General features: G+C 53.1%; 1 protein-coding gene across 1 annotated transcript in view; it reads right to left on the bottom strand.

Annotated features, from left to right (window-relative positions):
- Nucleotides 1–19658, bottom strand: part of ILRUN (inflammation and lipid regulator with UBA-like and NBR1-like domains) — a 33100-nt gene extending 13442 nt beyond the window's left edge. Inside the window, exons 1-3 of the mRNA XM_040535835.1 lie at nucleotides 19359–19658; nucleotides 5442–5596; nucleotides 1684–1881 (exon numbers count right to left, since the gene is read on the bottom strand). Of these exons, the coding sequence (XP_040391769.1) occupies nucleotides 1684–1881; nucleotides 5442–5596; nucleotides 19359–19516 (511 nt within the window). The 5' untranslated portion in view covers nucleotides 19517–19658. The remainder of the gene's footprint in view (nucleotides 1–1683; nucleotides 1882–5441; nucleotides 5597–19358) is intronic.
- Between the last annotated feature and the right edge of the window lie 831 nt (nucleotides 19659–20489).

Here is a 20489-nt window from a genome sequence, read left to right as displayed (position 1 = left end):
ATTGTTTTTCCACTTACCATTTCATTTACACTTCATGCAAACACTATGGCATATTTACACAAATACATGGCTTGGTATGTATCCAAATTCAGTCCTACTGCTTTTTTTTCCCCCGCCCCTCCATTAAATGCGCTCCAGTTTTGTTTTGCTGCACAGAGAGGGAAAATTGAAAAGAACAGCAGCAATTCCTTATCTCATCTCAGCAGATCTAATAAGAGCACCTCACGTCACATGGGATTCAGGTTCCAGTTCTTCTGCAGCGTTAACCTACAAGGGGCTCTTTTGTGCTGGCTGGGGGAAGGAGGCAGCAGCTACCCTCGTTGCGCAGCTTTACACCACCACTGCTTCATGAGCAGCCTTCGTTCGCTGGAGCTCTCCTTCCAGCCCCTCACCAGGTTGAATGTCGCTCATTAGCTCACGTTTTGTGACCCAATTAACGGCAGTGGGATTCTACCTTACAAAACCACGACTGTTTAAGGACCCCAGCACCGTGCCAGAGCTGCGTGCCGACGCCAGGCACCCCCACAGCGGGACCTGAGCTGCGGGAGATAAAAAGCACCAGGGATTCAACCTACCACGGGGAAGGGCATCTTTGATTCAAAGCTCAGTTGCCAATTTCAATTTGCAGGTAGTTTTCCTTCAAAAGGTGTAACTTGAGCAAGTTTAGTAAGACCTTAGCCTGCTTCTTTGTCAGCGTGTAGAAAACCTTGGATTAATAACCGCACAGGCCCGCAGCAGGCAATGCAAGTTGAACAGGCCTTTCAACCTAATTTATGCACACGTTTCAGGGACAAGTTACATCCACTTTCAACACAGAAGAGTCTTACACTCGCTGACAATTCTGCCAAAAAAACAGAGCAAAGAGTTATTTTTGACTCCGAGTGCTAACACATCTCACTCAAACCCGTGGACTTGGGATACGCCCAACTGCCAAAACAGGCACAAAGATGTTCTCAGTATAAACTACAGCTGGCAAAAAATCACTAAATGACTCCAAATGAATGGAGATGTTGGTGGCTCAGCCTGAGGCACCATGCGAAATATCCCAAAGTGATTTTTAAATACAGAAAAGTGGTTCCCAGCAGATGCACCAAGTTTAACTATTGAAACCTGGGCCTTCAGTAAGTGTCAGATGGGGTTTTCACCACTTAGGTTTTTATGTAGTTCATGACGTTCAGCACTGGAAAACTTGGAACAAATCCCAACAGGGTAAGAGTTTCAAGGAGAACTGTGCAAGTCCCTTTGTTTTTAAGAGCTTTCTGTAATCTGCAATTTGTTCCAGTGTTTAGAAAACAGTTCTGTGCTGACCAAGACAACAAAGCAGCTCACTCGATGTTTTTCTCTGTTTTCTATATTTAGCCTCAGAGCCAGCAGACCTCTACCCTCCTGCATTTAGTCAAAGCTTGCAGAAGGTCTACCTGCAGCGAGGAGCACCGGCCCCCAGATTTGTGGAGTACAACATTTACAAAATGGAAACCAAGGGTTATCAGTCCGCAGCTGTCTGGTGCTTACATCTTTGTACAGTGTGGTTTCATGTCAAGAGCCATTACAATAAATCACACACAAATTTAGGGATACATGATTTGGTTATCAGGAGGGTGTCCAACAAGGGGCCAGGAGCATCCATTTACAATGGGAATACCATAAAGAAGAGCTTGAAGTGCCAGAAAAGGGATCGCTCACCTCCGTAATAGAGTCCTGTGGCAGTGCACATTCGCCACTGTCCCTGATACATTCCTGCTGTGCTGGGGCTGCACATCTGAACACTGACGTCTGCAATCTCCTGGGGCTCCAGGGACCTGACCATCACCATGTTTACGTGGCCAAACTGGTCTCCCCCAACATACTTCAGACAAACCCCTGGGGGCCAGGCCTCCGTCCCTGGGATCAAGCAGAAGAAAGAATTAGTGACGGTGCTCCAGGAAAAGTCGTGCATGTTTGTATGAGGCTGGATAAAACACACTTATCAAAACAGTTGTGCAATTGTTGAACAGTCAAAGGAATACCGAGATATACGCAGCATTGTCAGCAACTGATACAGAACACAGTTTTCAGACAAGGCATAACTGGTCCACTTTGTGACCAGCAGGAAAAAATCGTATTTCTTTTGAAATAATCTCTAGCTCTTCACACAGCGCGATCCTCAGAGTCTGTGTAACAGCTGAAAAGGCAAAAAAAATAAACAGAACTGAAATTCACATGTATTTTCCAAATGCCATAGCCAAAGAGGTCAGACCTAGTTTTACTTCTCCTCATTTCTGCCTCCCTACACGCAGCTCCTGAGCCTTGCAACGTCAAAATACACATTATTAACCCAAAGTGCTGCAAACCTTTTCTTTCAGATAAGAATTCCCTTCTCAGTCTGTTAGTCTCAAGAGGAACAAAAACTTCGAATTACAACTGAAGAGCTGGTACTGCTTTCTAAACGGATTTATTCCCCTTCCTGCACCAACCCTTCTCTCAGCCTTGCGCAATGGAGGAGAGGACTGCGGACACGATTTCTTTGTGGAGATCAATGTTTAGACTGCAGATACTGGGCCTGACAGTGCGACCTGGCAATCTGCAGAGATACAGAAAACAGTCACTGCGTGCAAACACAGCCGTCTCCGCCAAAGATAACAAGTTCTGGGGCAGACAAAAAGTAACGTGCTTCCAAGACTCACAAAAAAAAAATCAGCCTAGAATTTGCTTTTGCTTCTCCTCCAGTAATGTGGCAGGCCTGAGCCAAGGACTTTGAGAATACCTTCTGCTTGGCCGAGGCTGCAGGGAACAGCCAAGGGAAGCCTGATGCACCAAGAGGCTTAGAAGCACTCGAGGCGAGAACGGTGGCTGCTGATCTGACCTCAGGCTACCTCGAGGAGCATCCTCTGCAGCAGCTCGCCTGCTAATTCGATCCCTGCGGATACCTCGGTGAAGACATGGCAGGGACTAGTTTTCTAGTCAAGTCCTCGTTCGTGGACCTCTCCATCTAGAAGGGAAATCACAACACGAGCAAAGAACACCGGACATTTTGCTCCAGTTGGAAACGCTGCTGAGATCGGGAGGTCTTTGAAAGAGGAGCCGAGTGATGAGCTGACCTCAGACTGGTGTGGGGGAGCTGGGTATGAAGCCTCATCTGAAAAGGTTGGCAGCCCAGCAACAGGGTTTAGTTTAAATAATTGATGTGATTTTTATCGGGTTTAATGGCTTTAGTCTTGCAAGGTGCCTAGAATGCTGCAACTGATAAGCCCCATAAAATGAAATGATGATTATGTCATTCTATTTCGGTACACTCGTCTCGCAGGAGATGATAAATTGTAGTAACTGTCCTGCAGAGCCAGCAGCAGCTGGGGGTAGAGTGGGAAGAGGAAATAAGTCTTAAATCCTGCTGCTCTTTCAGCACTGCTTTCACTACACAAACTGGTCTTTCGGCCAAGCACCGTCCTGGAAGGTATCAGAGCAGGGTATTAGTTTTTAATAACACACAAAAACCTGGCTGAACCTGGCTTTACTGCTTAAAACCGACAATCTCCCAGAGCCCTGCTTGTCACACGTCAGCCACCAAGCGCCTCCGTGACACATGCCTCAGGTATTTCTTGTTCTAGGACCGCATTCATTTAATCAAGGGTTCCTGCAGAGTTCTTAAAAACCTTGGCTTTACTTCAGTTATCTACCAAACAAGCAGATATTATCTGGAAACACTATAGTCCTCTGATATTATATCTTAATTAAACCTTAAAATAGTTTTAAAATGCTGTGGTTCTGCTTAAACTTCAGTCATAACACAGTACGTGAAGGTGCATTTAACTAAAACATGCCTCAACAGCATGATTTTAACAAGATTTGGCCTCCAGCACCAGCGTTAGAGCACTTTTTAAGAAGTCAGGCTTTAAACCACACAGAAGCCAAAACAAATTTTGGCCTTGCCAGGAACTCGGGAGTCAAGATTAACTGTAACTACCCTTCCTCATCTTAGCAGGCCCAGGGATTTCAGAAGGTCAAATGTAACAAGAACAATGAAACACTGCCTAAACGAGGATGTTAAATTAGGGCTGGATTTACATGCAGGAAAGAGTGCATCAGAGGAACGAGAGAGGAAGGAATCTGAAAGGAGCCAGATAGGGGGTGTAGTCATAACACACGCAAATTAAGATACTAATAGTGGAAAAACCAGATCCGTCAAACCTACTACATCTAAGATTTGAGACAGTTATAAAAAAAATTGCCAATTCTGAACATTACAGGAGTTTAAGCAAGCTACAGTGCAATGGAAAGGCAATGCGTGAGTCAAACAGAGGCAGAAAAAGTAAATTGAAATAATTAAGGCCTTTCTCTAGAATATAGCGTTTATATGTTAGTGTCCTTACCTCTGGTATCCTGATGAAATACTTAGATTTTTACTAGTGTTTTAGTCTTTGTTGTACTTCGATATTCAACACAAACGTGTACAGCACTCAAGCACCGCAGCTATTTACCAGTAAAAGCACTAACACAGCTGTACGTTACTCATGATGATTCATGGCATTGTACCTCCTTGTGCTATCATGCTTCTTCACAGAAGTACAAGCAGGTCAATTAAATTCAGGCACACAGGTTAAACATTAATGCAACATCCTGTCATTGCAACAGTCAAAGACAAGGTATTCCCCTTTGCATCCTTGGATCTCATTTCTCTGACTACATCCCAACAGATCAAGCACTGGGAATGTATTCTGCCTGGTCTCACTTCCTGGATTTTGGTCCCTGCTTTGACTTATCTCATTCTGGAATGTGGTATCGCCAGCCTTGCATCCTCCTAACGAACGAAAATGCAATTCAGTCAAAAGGGTACTAAAAAGTAAAAGGTACCTGCCACGTTCCCCTTGCACAGCTACCTCTTCGCAGGTTAGATCTCTGCCTCCACAGAGAACACATTTCTACCAAGAGCCCAACCAAGTGACAGTGACAATCAAAAAAGGGGGCAATGCAGTGTAGTGGTAATATACACAGGCTGGTCATGAGCTAAAAGGCTTTGAGACTTAAAGGGAGCTCTTCACCAACTTAAAAACATGTTCCATTTGTTTAAGTGATCATAAACAAAGACTGGCTAAGGATTCTTAATCTCCTCTCAGATTTAACTACTGCCACCAAGAAAACAAAATGAAAACACACATTTCATTTTCTATTTACATGCCTCTTCCTACAGCAGTTTCCTAGAGCTTTTGTTTACGTGGTGGCAGGAAGAACAGGACTGGGGCACTGACCGAGCTGCACACCTAGCCACAAAGCGTTTGTGCTGCTGTAAGAAGGGATACGCACAGGTCGGCAGAGCCACCTCCTCCAGCAACGAGGTGGCTCTGGTCTGAGTGAGGTGCGCACGAACCTCGTGCCTTAAGCTGCAGCTCCTCCATTAGATCTGCCACCGTGCCACCTTATCACCTGATAGCCGTGACCCGGGCTTTGCTGCAGTCCAAGGGACTTACCTGTGTTCTGTATCCTCCATGTTTTTGTAAACTGGGTGTCAGGAGGGATGGACTCCCCTTCCCCGATGGTGACATCTTCAACAAAGGACATGGAGGGTACATTGATATTTGGGCTCTCAAAGTCATAATAGGCTCCGATGGCGGCTTGTAGGTTCCTAGAAAGCAAAAAGCAGATTACAGCCTTAAGTACACGGGTGGGCCAGCTCCTTTTCAGAGATTCACGTAGGTCAGCCTGAACGGTAAAAATATTATCCCGATTAGATGACCTCTGCTGCTCACATTTTCCTAAAACCTCCATCTTTATCACACATGGATTCTGCAAGATAACGGAGCTCAAAATATAGCTTTTTACCTTTCATGGACACTATGTTCGATCACTCTGCTGCTTCTTATTTTCACTGGAAACCTGGGAACTCAGTCTTTTCTCAGCCTTTTAGGCCTCCACCCTATGGAACTCAACAATAACTTGGAGGGACAGTGGGGTGAGTGCTGGGCAGCGGCGTGTGAACAGCTCTTCTTTATACCCGCCTTGTTTCCGTAGCTAATTTCAAGAGGATTCAACTTCTTCATTTTATTTTGGCACGAAAGATCCAGAGGAGCATCAGATGAGCAAAACACAAAGCACACATGATAACTCTGAAGGCTAAAGGGCACCAGCAACTACGGGCAACAATTCAAGCCCTGCTGCTTGTGAAACGCAGTCATCCGAGCCACGAGCACTCCCCGACTACTTATTAATCATTAGGTGCCTGCTCAGCTCTGGATCGTCACAGCTCAAAGGAACTTACAAACCATCCAGGACGAACAAACATTCTTACCGATTCCAAACAAATGGCAGTGGAAGGCTGTGATATATTACGGACATCCAGCAAGCCACAAGTGCTATTGATTCACGGTCACGGCGTAGCTGAAAACTCGCAGGGTAATTAATTTGAAAAGAGGAGCAGTCAAACAGGAAGAGGATTCACGAGGCTGAGCTGCCATTCCACGACATACTATTATGTTATTATGTAAGTGTTGTGGCAAATCATCTAATTCCTCTGTTTACGCATGGCTGCGGGGTTGTGGCCCTCATTTACATGTGGTGAGTAGGTGCTGTGAGAATGGGATGAGTAAAATCGCACCGAAAGCACTGGGCATAACAGCTGCTATTTATTCGTGATTACACAAAGCTATTTTGCTTTTTTAAGCAAGACAAAAAAAAAAAATCCTTCGAGAACCAGGAATCGCCACCTAGAGCAGAAGCCCTGCAGAAGGGCGGTCAGAAGCTGCGTGGCGTGGTACGGTGATTTATCAAGGGTAAGCATTGTTTGGTGGAGTGTCATGTGTCTCACCCAGAGCCAGAAAGCCAAGGTGAAAGCGGGAGAAACATTTGCAGCATGACCCTGAGAAAGAGCAAACAGAGGGCTCCGGGGGCTGCTTGCCAGCTGGAAAGGGACTCGAAACGGTGAGCAAAGGAACTGCCTCCTGTTCGATTCCTACAGCGCTCGAGGGAAAAAAAAATAAATCAGACATTGTGTAAAACCAAAACCGCCCGGGAGAGAAGCGGCACTGATTTCCCCTTACACAGGGCACCCCAAAGCAGCAGCTAACGGCACCGGAGCTTGGGTCAGAGGGGGGCAGTCGTAGATCTGAGCGCCACCCGTGCCAGGGGGACACCTGAACGACAGATGCACCAGTCCCCCGAGCCACCAGGACGGCAGAAGACGATGACGCCGTGCTGGCTGACATCCTGACATCTCCCAGAGCTCAGCCAAGGCACGAGGCGGCACCGGAGGGGCGCTCTGCCCGGCACGGCAAACCCTACAAACCCACACCAGAGCTTTTGCTGCTAACACACCAACAGGCTTGGGTAGAGCAGGGAAACAGACGAGCCTCCCTGCAGGACTCCCACATTTAGAGCACTGGATTTCGGACCAGAAGCCATTATTCAGCTCGAGACGTTTTCTACCTCGGAGTGTCGGGGCTATATTTAACACAGGCAGCTCGGGCGAATGCTGCAGGAAGGGTGCGTGTCACGTTAGCCAATAACCGGAGACAAATGCTCAGTTTTACGTCACCAGCCGCCTGTTGCTTATACACGGCACGAGATTTACATAACTCGCAGCAGGGCCGTGCCAAGAGCCTCCTGCTCGCCCAACCAGCTAACGCAACGAGCTGGGGCTCAGTTTTCACGACGATTTCCTCCTGTGTTACAGTGATCCGAGGCAAAAGGCATTGTGAGAGCTACAAAGACAGCGACACAGCTCTTTCTCTCCCTAATCCACTACTACACAAACCCATTTTCCGACGTCCTGCACCGTCCTTGCGTGCTACGATTCTGGGATCGGGAGTAACGACGTTTTATTGGCATTAAGAAAGAAAACAGCACTTCCACGGGGGAAATTTCTTCTGTAATTCTCTGCAAGGCAGCCTGCGCTGTTTTGCGTTTGCTTGGCTGTAAACCCGCTCCAAAAGGTAGTGGGCTATTTGTGCACACAGGCTGCCTGCCAGCTCCCTTCCCCTCCCTGGGTCATATTTCATTGCTTGCTTTGCCATTGGGAAACGGCTCCAGCCCTCTGCAGCCTTTAGTTAAAAACTAACCAAGGAAAAGCACGTGGCAAAAAAAAAAAAAAAAAAAAAAAACACACAACAGATTTGCCACCTTTCTGCCATCGGGCATCCCAAAGCCACCTTCCTGCCCCCGTCCTGGTCACCGCCGCAGGTTTTGGTCGGGGTCAGCACCCACGCGTGCTTTGATACCCCCCCCGGCCTTCCCCCTAGAGAATTAAAAGGAAGCTTCCAGAAACCAAAGAGAAATTGAAAGTAGCAAGAGCCAAAGTCAGGATGACAAAGCAAATCCGCCCCACGCTGGAGTCCTTTGACACAGCCGACCCGAGGAGATAGGCGCCGGGCGGCTGCAGGAGATCCCCGCGGCGGCGCTCACGCTGCGGTCACGCTCCCCGCTTACACAACAGGCACGAAGCAGCAGAGACGCGCTGCCTTCGGCTCGGCTCTTCCCAAGGGACGCTGCCCCTCGCTCCCTACCCCCAGGCAGGGCTGGGTGCGGGTGTGAAGGCAGCCCCGGGTATGGGTGTGAAGGCAGCCCCCTGCTCGGGGCAGCGGGTACCGCCCGCAGAGGGTCGCAGCAAGCTGCAGCCCGGTGATTTGCACCGTGGGGACCGAGCACAAGTGCCCCCTGCCTCCTTCCTTCCACTAAACGCACACACAACAGCAGATTTTAATAAGGAAAGGCGAGCACCTTTCCTTGTTCCTGCATTGAGACCCTGAAATTCGCCTGCGTGCATCTACTGCTGTTATTATTGTGTCTTTATCCTCATGCCCAGCTGGAAGTGCAGGCACCTGGGGACAGGAACGTGGAGCCAAGCCCCCGGGAGGAAGGGGTTACCGGCTGCAGGCCTCTCTTGCACACCCGCGCCTGCCTCGTCTCCCTCCGAGGTGCGACACGCACCGCGCTGCCCCTCCGCATGAGATAAATTCCTATTATAAACCAGACAGCTCTCAAGCTGTAAGATGAGCACGCCAAGCCCAGCCGGTGTAATTTACGTGACTGATCTATCCTAATTACAGGGACGCCCCGTGCTTCTGCCTCTGTCTCAGGACAGCCCTCCAGGTGCCAGGCCCTCCGTGCCGAAATGAAGCAATTTTCCCCCGTTCAGGGCAGCAGCGGCGCGGAGCTCTGCCGTACTCCCGGAGCAGGTCCCACGGGATGCGGACTCCCCACGAAGTCACCGCAGCCACGTCCGATTCGAGTCCAAAAAGGTTTTGGAGAGGGGGGGCAGAAGGCAGCAAATAAAGATTACGGCTGTGTGTACCAGACCCATTCTACCTACGGGGATCCCGCTCCTTCCTCTCCAAAGGCATCCCGACTTACCCATCCGGTGTTTTCCCAGCAAACTACTGCCCCCAGAAGCGGAGAAAGTGTCCCTTTCCAAGTCCATTCCTCCGCTCTGCCGCTTTGTTTCAAGCCTCAGGAGCTAAATTACGACAGCGAAGTTAAAACCTCCTCTGCTAATAGCTCTGGAGATGTCCCTTAACAACTCTTAAGTGTTTGCAAAGAGGTGGTTTATCTTGAGCCATTCTTTCCCTTCCCGGGTTTTTTTCCCAGACAGCCTTTTGTTATGTTAAACCAATATATTTAGACAGTAATTACTCCCCATTAACTAGGTCGCCGTGCAGTATTCACAAATAAAAGAAACTCTTCCCAATCGATTCACAAAGCAGAGGGCTCCTCGTGCAACCCAGCCCTGGTGCACACAAGAAGCAGCACCCGGGTAACTGGCCGTGTCTTGGTGGTGGTGTGGCGTTTTAAAATCGAGTTCTTGGGTATGAGAATGAAGAAACCGAGGTACTGAGGCTTACTCACCCCTGCCTTCTGCAGAAAGCACAGCACATGCACAGCACCTCGTCCTCCTGTTACCAAGAAAAGGCTCAGCTCTTGCCACACATCACCACCATGCCTCCGTGGGCGTCTTGGGAGGAAACAAGCAGGTCATTGCAGCACCCAGGGCAAGGGACGGCAGGAGTCCTGCCAAACACGCTCAGAACAGGTAGAGAAAGTGAGCTGGAAGAATCCTGCACCATCCGGCGCCCGTAACCTCCTGCGCCTCTTCCGCAGGACACGTGCATTGTATTTTGGTTTTATTTTCCATCCAGCAGCTTCAAGTTCTGAACTACGGGGAAAAATCCCGTCCAGCCCGCAGGCTGCCTCTCTGAAGGTCTTCAGGACACGGGAATTCCACTCCTAAGTACCGCTTCCAGCAGAAAGCAACAACTTGATAATTAACGTTTCAACCGTTATAGGAACCTACAAGTTTTCATTTCTTATAAAATTCTTTGATGACTCCAAATTACAACAAGGCAGCCACTTCAGCTCAGAACGCAGCAGGCAGTTTGCTCCTATCAGCTCCTGCCCTCTCCTACCACCTATTAGGATCTAACGGGTGAGAGCTCCCAGCGGCGACTTTCCTGAGCTGCCAGGAAAAACAAAAGCAATCAGTGCGGTGCCTTCGACTCTGAATTTCACGCAGGATGCAGCCCTGGTATCATGCAAGGACAGCGAGCTGAGGACAACGATTAAGTCAAGTAGAGAGCACTCTGACAAATGGACTCTGTCACTGCGCTGCGCAGAGCGATGTGCTGAAGCGAGTGCCAGGCTGTGTTTCTCTCCCTCGCAGGGGCTGAGGACAGAAGCACCCCACGCGTGGTGTCCGAGCGTGGCGCGTCCTCAGCACCCACAGGCAGCTCTTGGCACGGGAACCACAGCTCCGGTGCTGCCCTCCGGAAAGATGCAGTGCAAAAAGCTAAGCAGTGACACGGGGCTAAATACTTACTGCCTTCTGGGCAGCACTTTGTGCTCCTTCCACGACTGAATTCTCACCCTTCACAGGTCCTTCCTGCCCCCCAAAGCAATAGGTAGCCGGGCACCCCGGCACCCCACAAGGCACCCTTTGCTAAAAACAAAGGCGTGCAAGAGAAATAGTGCAGCAGCTGGGTAACTTCTCCCTCCTAAATAACAGAACAGCTCCGCGTGATGCAGGTGGGAGAGACTCAAAATGCCTGAGGAGCACATCCCAGTGAGGCAAGCCTCGGTCCCCTCCTTTCATCTCGGCACCCAACATCCCCTTTGGATTTGATTTCCTCGGCTGCTGGGGAATTGGACTGATAGCACTCCGGGTTAGGCCACCTCGAACAGCTACTTACTGCTCCTGAAGTGGGAGGCACCTCGAAGCATCAGCAGAAGCTCGGGGGAGAGACTTGACACCGCAGGGAAGTGCTTTTACCTGGAGCTGAATTCAAACATTTTCAGTGGAGACGACACAGGGCAATTAAGTGGAAGGGCTCTCAAGACATTTTGAAGGACTGGAAATTTTAATCAGTGAGTAGCTTTCAATAAACACCGCTCCTGAAAGCCAAATGTGCGCGTCAGTTACCTGCAGAGCTGACCTCTTACACTAAACACGAGGCTGGGAAATTACCTCGCCAGGCTTTGGGGATCCAAAAGGACCACGGAGGGAAGCTGAAAGCTTTCAGCTCAACTTACACGGCTTAAGGGGGAGGGGGAGCGGGGGGATGGAAGCTGGCTAATTTGAAGCTCCTGCATTTCCTTACACGAAGCCACAGAAAAACCTGATTGTTTCAGCTGAGGGAAGCCAGTTCCAAAATACAAGGGGGATGTTCCGAACCTGCAGTGATTGAAGGCAACGTTGCTCCCCGTCCAGGGGCAGCACAGGGGTAGCAAGGGAGAAGACACCGAAGATGCACAGAGTTTTCAGGACACCCCACTCCACCAGAAGAAGTCGCTTTAACAGGCTTTTAGATGCACACAAACGGGTACAGAGGCAGCGTAACCCCCACCACGGTCCCGGCTGAGCGCTCGCTGCACCCCGCAGCGTCCCAGTGGCAGAACCAGGGCTGCGACGCTGCCGTGAGCCCCAGACCCCAGCAGCTGAACCCTCCGAAAGCAGGCGGCCAGGAGCTCGAAGCCTGGGCTGAAATGTTTTGTGACTGTCACAGCAGGAGCTGCTCCCTGCCTGCTGCCCCCGGACACAGGCACCGGCTCGTCCCAGCGGGAAGCCAGCGCGCTGCCGGCACGCAGCAGGTTCCCCGAGCGCTAACTCCTCAGCACAAACTATGTCACCGATCTATAATTGTCTGCGTTCGGGTAATGGGGGATTAAAGCTACAGAAACTGTCTGAGAACAAGTTCGGGCACGCTGGGCAGCCCAGCCGGACTAAAATTATATCGCACCCAACTCCTGCTGCTGCAGTCGTCTGTCCGCTCGCAGCTCCGCTCCACGCGCACCCACCCCGGATGGGTCTGTAACGTGGACACGGCACAACTGGAACACACTGCAGTTAAAAACGCAACGTATCTGAAGTCTACCTTTCATGCAGATTACTCAGGTCAAATATTTGAGCTTTTTTGGAGATGAGCTGTGCTTTTTTTTAATGCTCTAAATAAAAGCTGTCCAAGAAAACATTTTCCAGCCGATTAATTCTCTGATTTTCTTATTTTTAGTGACGTCAGGGGACAGCCACGCACAGAGATCCAAGTCTACAACAGCTCACACGTACTAAGAATACATCCACGATGCTTCAAGCCACCGCAATGAATTAAGCTGTTAAAAACTATTTTCTGCTCCCCAGACAGGGTACGAAGGAGCCTACGCAGGCACCGCTGAGCAGCAGCCACGGGATTGCCAGCCTGCCCTGATTCTCCCCACCGCCCGCTATCTCCTCCCTGCCAGATGCTGGACCAGTTCCGAGTTAACCCAGAGAAGTTTCCAGGGAAGACAAAATTGATTTCAAAGCCCGGTTTGTCCCAGGTTTGTCTCCTCCAGGAGGCAAGGGCTGGAGATTCCCCCCACAGCCCGCTCAGAACCGAAGGAGCATCAATGCTGGGCTTGTGATTCGCGAAAGCAGCGCTGGGAAAGCTTCCCTCAGATTTACGGTGATGTGGATAAGCAAAAGGGAAGTCACGGGAGCCCCATGGACCGAGACAAAGAGCAGACAGACACGGACAGCAGGGACTCTGACCCCTTCTAAGGCAAAGCACAAACACCACAACTCCCCACTTGCAGTGGCGCAGCAATTTTTTGGTGGCAAATCCAACAATTCTAATATGAACGGGGAACGAGGGTTTACGTTCCTTGTTTTGGGGAAAAAAAAATCCTACCGCTTGTTTTATATCCTGCCTTCCCTTCGACTTCACAAGTGGAGGAAGAGAGGAAAACTCAGCAAACGCAGCCAGACACAACATCTCTCATCGGATGGAGCTCTCTGATAGCAGCTGATTAGTTTACTGGACATCAGCAGAAACACTGCCTTCAAACGGCAGAGGAAATGAAATTAATTTGTTCGTGCTTCGTTCAAGATCTGCAAATAAAAGCTAGAATGGAGATCTCGATGCCAGCAGCAAATGTTTGCCCCCACGACCAGCGCACAACAAAACCAAAGCTAGCAGCACGTTAGGTCTGTAACCAGAAGCGTTTGATCAGCAATACCAGAGCTGCTCCTAACTATTTGCATCTAAAAAATGCTATAAAGCAGTGTTTTGATTTGAGAGATCAACTGCGTTCTTCGGGGGTGTTGGCGTTTAATGGAGAGCTGGAATAAAACCGCAGGTGTTTTAATGCGGTCGGCTGCACGAAGCTCTCTAGCAGACCGAACGTGCAGCGCCGTACCGAGATCAATAAGCTGGCTTTTGGTATCACCTCATGATCAAAGGCTGGCTGGCGCAGGGGCAGACGCAGCTAAGGCCACACATTCCACCTCAGCATTCATATCCCGAGAGGTAATGCCTAAAAACTTGCCGCGTCTGACTTGGCACGGCCTCACGTCTGCCCTCTGCGCCCGCCGGTTCCTCAGGAGCACAACGCTCGGCTCTTGGAGGGCTGGAGTTGAAGATTTACCAGGGGACGGCTCCGTACGTTGCACCAGCGAACCCTTCACGCACAGCGAGCAGGAGAAGGCTGGGAGGAGGTGACGAGCTGCCACGCACCGCTACCGGCCCTGGTGCCCGAGCACTTCGAGCCCGAGTTCTTCCCGACACCAAACTGGAGGTCTTCTATAGAAAAGCAGTCAAAAAAAGCCCGTTAACGGAGGACAGCTGAACGCTTTTTGTCTTGTGAACACCTCCAAGGTCTGGAAACGGAGCCCAGGAGCACGAGGGGCTCCTCGTTGTGGGAACTGCATCGTCTGCGTGCCGCCTGCTGCCTGGGGCCCTGACGGCTCACCCGGGTGCACTGCGGGGTGTTTCTCTGAGCAGCGCCCACGCTCCACCACTAACATCAACTGCCAACACACGCTTCCATCCCCAGAGCTGAATTTTACCGACTGGCATCCCACCATCCTTGCAAGGACGCAGGAATTGAGCGGACACACCAAGTCAGGACAGGAGGAGCACGAAACCCCCCCAGCTAAAACACCGCCGGGCGCTGGACCAAGCACATCCACTCGATGGAAAGAATTTCAACAGCCCACCGGAGGGACAAAGCCCATCTATTTATACGGCGATTTTAATTTTAAGATCCAATATTCTGCCTTCTCTCCACGATCAATAAAACTCACACCCAAATGTTAGGTAAGTCATCGCGACGCCAGCAAAATTCACGTTGCTGATGTGAGAATCGCCGCCGGCAGCTGATCCCTACCTCAGCTCCCCTCACTCCTACAGAAACACCCTGCCACCGTACAGCAACGCTACGGCGGATTCCTGTAGTATTTTCAGAGATAAAGTAACCTATAATTATTTTCACGGAAAACTCTCCGGAGTACTGGCGAAACCAGGTCAGAGCTACAAATCCTTCTAAGCGTACTAAAAAAGAAAACCTCCAGAAGAGATCTGACTGCCTTACAAAAAAAGGACCTTAAACACCTTTCCCCCCCCCCCCCCCCCACCAGATAGATCAAAAAAGCCTTGGGTTCACAGCAATAAAGTGCTGTTTTTCCTTTTTAAACGCAATGGAAACCATCATTACCTGACGCGTTACAATTAAATACCAGCATCACACCTACCAGACTAACAGAATCCAGCTAAACAAAAGTGAAAAAAGCATGTAAACAAACATGAGACGGGAATTATTGAAATGTGCCAGCATTAAATAAAGCTGCCGAGGTAGGATCCAACCCCCAACCACCTGCGTTGACACAGGGACTGAAACCCAGCACCAGCAGCTGCCCCAAACCCAGCTACACAGAACCGAAGGGGCTCGCGTCTTCCCCTGCGACCCCTCACCCTGAAATTTGGTGCAATTTCCAGCGAATAAAGTTTCCTCTTCCTTGTCCCAACACCATTTCCCTATCAGCCTGGGAAGAGTCCCATGACTTCCACGCAGGGGGCCTTACCGGAGTATGCAATGAAAGCAAACAAGACGCACGTTCTGGGCGAAGTTCCCCTGCTGTTTACGTTTACGCTACTCCTTACTGCCGATGGCCACTCGGGGCATCACAAAATTTGCTTTCCAGGTGTTTTCTGAACGTGCCCCGGTCCCACCGACCCCTGCTCCCGCGTCAGGGCCACCGCGGGCAGAGCCCGGCGCAGATTCGTTCCCCGCTGACCTAACCAACCCCGGATTTTAAGAAATAAATGAACACAAAGGCTTTCCAAAAGGGGTTTGGGATGCAGTAGGATGAGACTACGGAGCCTGGACAAGCTCGGACACGTCCCCAGCCACCCGGCACGTCAGCAGCCAGCGCCTGGAACCGCAGCAGCCCCCAAAAGCCCTCCTGGGACCCCCCAAAGCACCCGGAGGGGAGGGAGCCACAGCGCAGGGACCCGATTATCGGAGGTGGGGTTGATCCCAGACACCACGGCAGCAAAACGCCCCGCAACTCGGCTGCGGTTCTCCTCCTGAGGAGGAAATATTTTGGGGCCTCAACTCTGGAGCTCGCTCCTGGTTTTAGGCCGAAAGCTCAACCTCTCGGCCGACCCCTGGACCCTTTAATAACCCCGAAAAACCACCGAAGGACGAGGCCCTGAAGCAGCAGCAGCACTCCCCGAAGGGCCCGGGCAGCAGGAAGCCGAGCTGGAGCAGGTCGGAACCCCCCGTGCAATTCACAGGAGGCCCAACTCCAGGAAAGCGTTTAAATAACAGGGGAAAAGACAACTCCGAGCGTTTAACCTGTCCTACCTGAAGATCAAAGACCGGCCTCAGAAACTCAGGATGCGTATGTTCCACCTGCAGCACCTCTGCCGTGTTGCTAATAAAAGCAGCTGGCAGCTTCCCGAGCGCTGCCCCAGCCTGGGAAACACTTGGAAAGCACACCGAGCAGCTCCGGGTCAGCCGGAGGTACAGACAGACCCAAAGGCTACCCACAGTTCGTATTTCTTCACGACCAACAGATTCTTTCGTGCAAGTTACCCGGAAAAGCTGTTTTAAAACAATTCACCTCTCCCAGAAGCGGAGATTCATTTTGAGCACGTCAGACACAATTCCTAATGACAGCCCTGGAAACGTTCGTTCAAAGCCCAGCCCAGCTCAGCTCGCTTGCCGCGCTATCTCAAAGGCCTGGAACAAGGAAGTAGCTCCAGGTCCGGTGACTACATCATTATCATCAAAGGGCCGCCTGCTGCACTCGAGAAAAAAGTTCTTAATTAACCCGTACGAGCGTATCTGAGGAGCACTCGGGGCGCCGAACGAGCGCACCTCTCAGCCCTGCTGCGAGCTCCCTCGCCATTTCCTGCGGGCAGCCATCGATCCCGGCACGGAGAGGGAGGAGATCGCCTCCCAGGAGAAGAGCCCGACCTTTACCAGCAGGAGAAGCGACTCGGCGCTCTCACCCAGAGGGATTATTCGCAGGGTAAAGATCCGGGCCCTAATTCCAGGGCAAGGATTCAGCCCTCGCGCGGCGGCGCCGCCGCCTGCCACCACCTCGGGTCGCAGCCCGGAGGTGCACGGCGCCCTTCGGCACGACAAAGGGAAGGCGCTGCCAGGAGAGGAAAACGTGGCCGAGGCTTTTTGTAACGACAGGGAGCACTCAGGCCGGTATCCCGAGGAGGTGGGAGCTGGAGAACGGGGCAGGAAGACAACAGAACCATAAGCTGCAGGGTGACAGGCACGGGGGACGGGCGGTCCCGCAGGGCAGCACCGAAGCGTCCTGGCAAGAACACCCAAAGAGGGCTGGCAGCACCCCCGGCCGTGCCCGGGCTGCTGAAAGGCAAAACTCCGCCGGGCTTTCAGCCCACTTCGGGAGCAACCACACCGCAGCCTGCGCTGATTTTCGCGGAGCGTCGCATGCATTACCCCACGTCGTCACGTTTCCTTTTATGCACCCTCCCACCCATCCAACGAGGCTTATAAACACCGAAAAAAAAACACTAAAAATTTATTGTGTTCCCAGAGCTTAGCCACTGAAGTTGCGAGTTCCTTGTGAATTAGAGTTCCTTTGATCACTTCAGATTTTTGACTGTAACTAAAAGATACAAAATAGTTCTAAGACTGTATTTAAGAAACTGATACTGCAAAAGAAAATAAATGTTCCTGAAGAAGAGCGCTTCTTCAACACAAACAGGGAAGATCACGGTTACACACAGCCACCTCACTAGGAGCTCCCAGGTCCTTCCCGGGGCTCTCCTGAGGTTTCTGCTCTCCCACGGAACATCACAGGAAAAAAAAAAAAAAAAACACACCCCAAAACCCTCCAGCATTACCTTGCAAAGCAGCACAGGTGCTTTTATTCCTATTATCACCAAAACACAAAGGAGGCAGGAAAGCTTTTTCTGCTGTGACACACTTCCCCAAAGCAAACCCCTGCACACTAACGAGACTCTTTTGCATTTATCAGCTTACAACGCACACGGCGTTATTTGCTGTTCCCTCGCTCCCTCTGCAGCTGCACGTTCGCCATCAGAGCTCACTACAGGTCCGTAGGAAGAGGGAAGGAAGGAGGTTACGAAGTCGTCTCATTACTATTGATTAGTTCAACAGTTCCCTGAAAGTTTTTTTTTTTCCCCTCCCCCAACTGTTGATATCAAGGGCTTCAACTCGGATTTCAAGCTTCAAACCCGAGGTTTCCTGGATTGGATGGAATATAGTTAAAAAAAAACGTACGGACGATTTAGGTAAGTAACTGTTGTTGTGTCTGAAGCACGGCACTTGGCTCTCCTGCATCCTCAGCGTGAACACACCGCGAGGGTCCCGCTTTGGTCATCCCGGCACAGCCCAGCCGGGATGGTTTTAAGGTCGCAGGTGGCAACAAGGAGCAGCAATTTCACACCACTCCTTCACCCCTGTGCTCCCCACACCCTCCTACTTTCTGTTTTCCACCATTAAATCGCATCTTCCCCATGTTTTTTCCCTCGAGTTGCAGCTTCCCTGACTACCTGTGCTCCTGCTTTTAACCCGGGACAGCACCGAGGAGCTTTCACAACCTCCGAACACCCCAGAAAGCAAAGTTTTTGAGAGCCGCCCGGCTCGCGAGCAGACGTTACACCTTCACCAAACACCCAGGCAACTTTCCCGGGGAGGCCAAGACTTTCTGCCCCAATTTTCCTGAAGCCACGGCCCAGCCCTGCCTCCGCCGAGGCCGCTCGCCCTCCGTCCCCTCGGAGGAGCGGTGCCAGGAGCTGGTCACTGGTTAACAGCCTGCAGCCCTTTGACCCAGGGGCTCTCGGGGCTGCCAATGCCACCGGCACCGGGCTGGTGGGGGAGCGGGGAGGCCGAACGCCGTGCCCAGGCCTCGGAGAAATCCTCCCGGGGGGCTCCCTGCCCTGCCAGCCTCCACCCCGGGGCCTACGGCAGGCACCGGCCTCCCGCCGCCGGGCACGACGCCCCCTCGGAGGGGGCTCGGGGCGGCCTCCCCCAGCTCCTCTGTGGCCTCCCCGGGCCTCCTCCAGGCCCCTGTGGCCTCCCCTAGGACCCCCCCCCCCCCGGGGCCCGACGCCCCCTCAGGCAGCTCGGGGCGGCCTCCCCCGGTCCCCTTGCGGCCTCCCCTTGCCCAGAGCTCTCCCCCAACCCCCTCCAGCCTCCACCAGCTCGGCGGCCTCCCCCCGGCCCCGCAGCCTTCCACGGCCCCCCTGGAGCCACCCCCGGTCCCCTCGTGGCCTCCAGCGGCCTCGCAACCTCCCCCCAGCCTCCCTCCGGTCCCCAAAGCCTCCCCGGGCCGTCCTACGGCCTCCCCAAGCCCTGCGGCCTCCCCGGCTCCCTCTCCAGGCCCTGTGGCCTCCCCCTACCCCACAGCCTCCCCCCGGCCTCCCTCCAACCCGGCGGCCTCCCCACGGCCTCCGCGGGCCTCCCCCAACCCCACAGCCTCCCCCCGAGCCCGGCGGCCTCCCCACGGTGCCGAGGGGCCTCCCCCAACCCCACGGCCTCCCCACAGCCTCCCCCCGAGCCCGGCTGCCTCTCCCCGGGCCTCCCCCCGAGCCTCGCAGCCTCCCCCGGGGCTCTCCGTAGCCTCCCCCCCCCCGAGTCCTCACCAGTTGGTCATGTCGAGGAAGAAGGCGCAGCCGGCGGGGCTGAGCTGGAAGCCGAGCAGCCGCTGGAACTCGCCGATGAGCACGTCCTTGTCGGTGGTGCCCAGGCAGCTGAACTTCTGCATCAGCTCCGCGTCCAGGTCCACGTCCATGCCCTCCATGGCTCCTCCGCCGCCTCCACCGCCACCCCCCCCGGGGCTGCTGCTGCCGCCCTGTCCGGGTTCCCCCCCCCCAGCTGCCGGGGCCGCTCCCGGGGCCGCCGCCGCCGCTCAGCGCCGCATGGGGGCGATCGGAGAGGGGGGGCAGGGGGGGGGTGAGGGTGAGGGGGGGGGGGGAGGTGAGGGCACGGCGGGGGGCGGGCGGGCGGCAGGGGAGGGGGGCGCGGGCGTCGGCGTGGGCACCGCGCATGCGCCGCCCCGCCCCGCGCGCCTTGTGACGCCGCGGCCCGGCGGGGGCGGGGGAATCGGGCATTTGCATAACGCGGCGCGCGCGCCGCCTGACGCCGGTCCCCCCCCCCCGGTCTGCAAATGGGAGCCGAGGGATTTGCATGCGCCCCGCCCCCCCGCCCCGCCCCGCGCGCGCTGCCATATATGGGAGGCGGCGCGGGGAGGAGAGCGCGCGTGTTTATGGATGCAAATCGGTCACGTGACGGGGGGGGGGTGCTGGGGCGTAGCGAGGCGCAAGGGCTGCCGGGATGGCAGCGCGGGGAGGGGGGGGCAGAGGCCTCGCGGCCTGGAATTTTCTTCAAATCCTTGTTTTTCGCCTCAATTCCGGTCCTCGGTGCGGGTCGGGCAATCCCAGGCCTCAGCAATGCGAATCCTGGCTTTTGAGGAAGGCAGAAGCCTCCCTGGCAGTGCTGGGGGGCGCAAACTAAGGAAATAAAGGCTGTTTCGTACAAACTGAGCACGTTATTGTAAATAAACCAGGTTTTACCTCAGACGCGCTGCGTTACGTGAGGTGTTTGTGTCCCGAGCTGCGTCCCGGCCCGGCTGGGGGTTACGGGAGCTCCCTGGGGCTGCCTCAGGCGAGGGGCGCCCCTTGGCGCCCAGCTCATCGTTTTGGTGTGCGGGCGGAAGGGGTTGTGGTGCCACGGCTGAAGGCAGGGGTATAAAAGAGGCTGGAACTCAAAGCCGG

This window comes from Cygnus olor, chromosome 24 (genome assembly GCF_009769625.2).
Source record: "Cygnus olor isolate bCygOlo1 chromosome 24, bCygOlo1.pri.v2, whole genome shotgun sequence".
NCBI classification, from domain to species: Eukaryota; Metazoa; Chordata; class Aves; order Anseriformes; family Anatidae; genus Cygnus; species Cygnus olor.
Note: the sequence above shows the minus strand (reverse complement) of the source record. Positions and strands in the feature narration are given on the sequence as shown.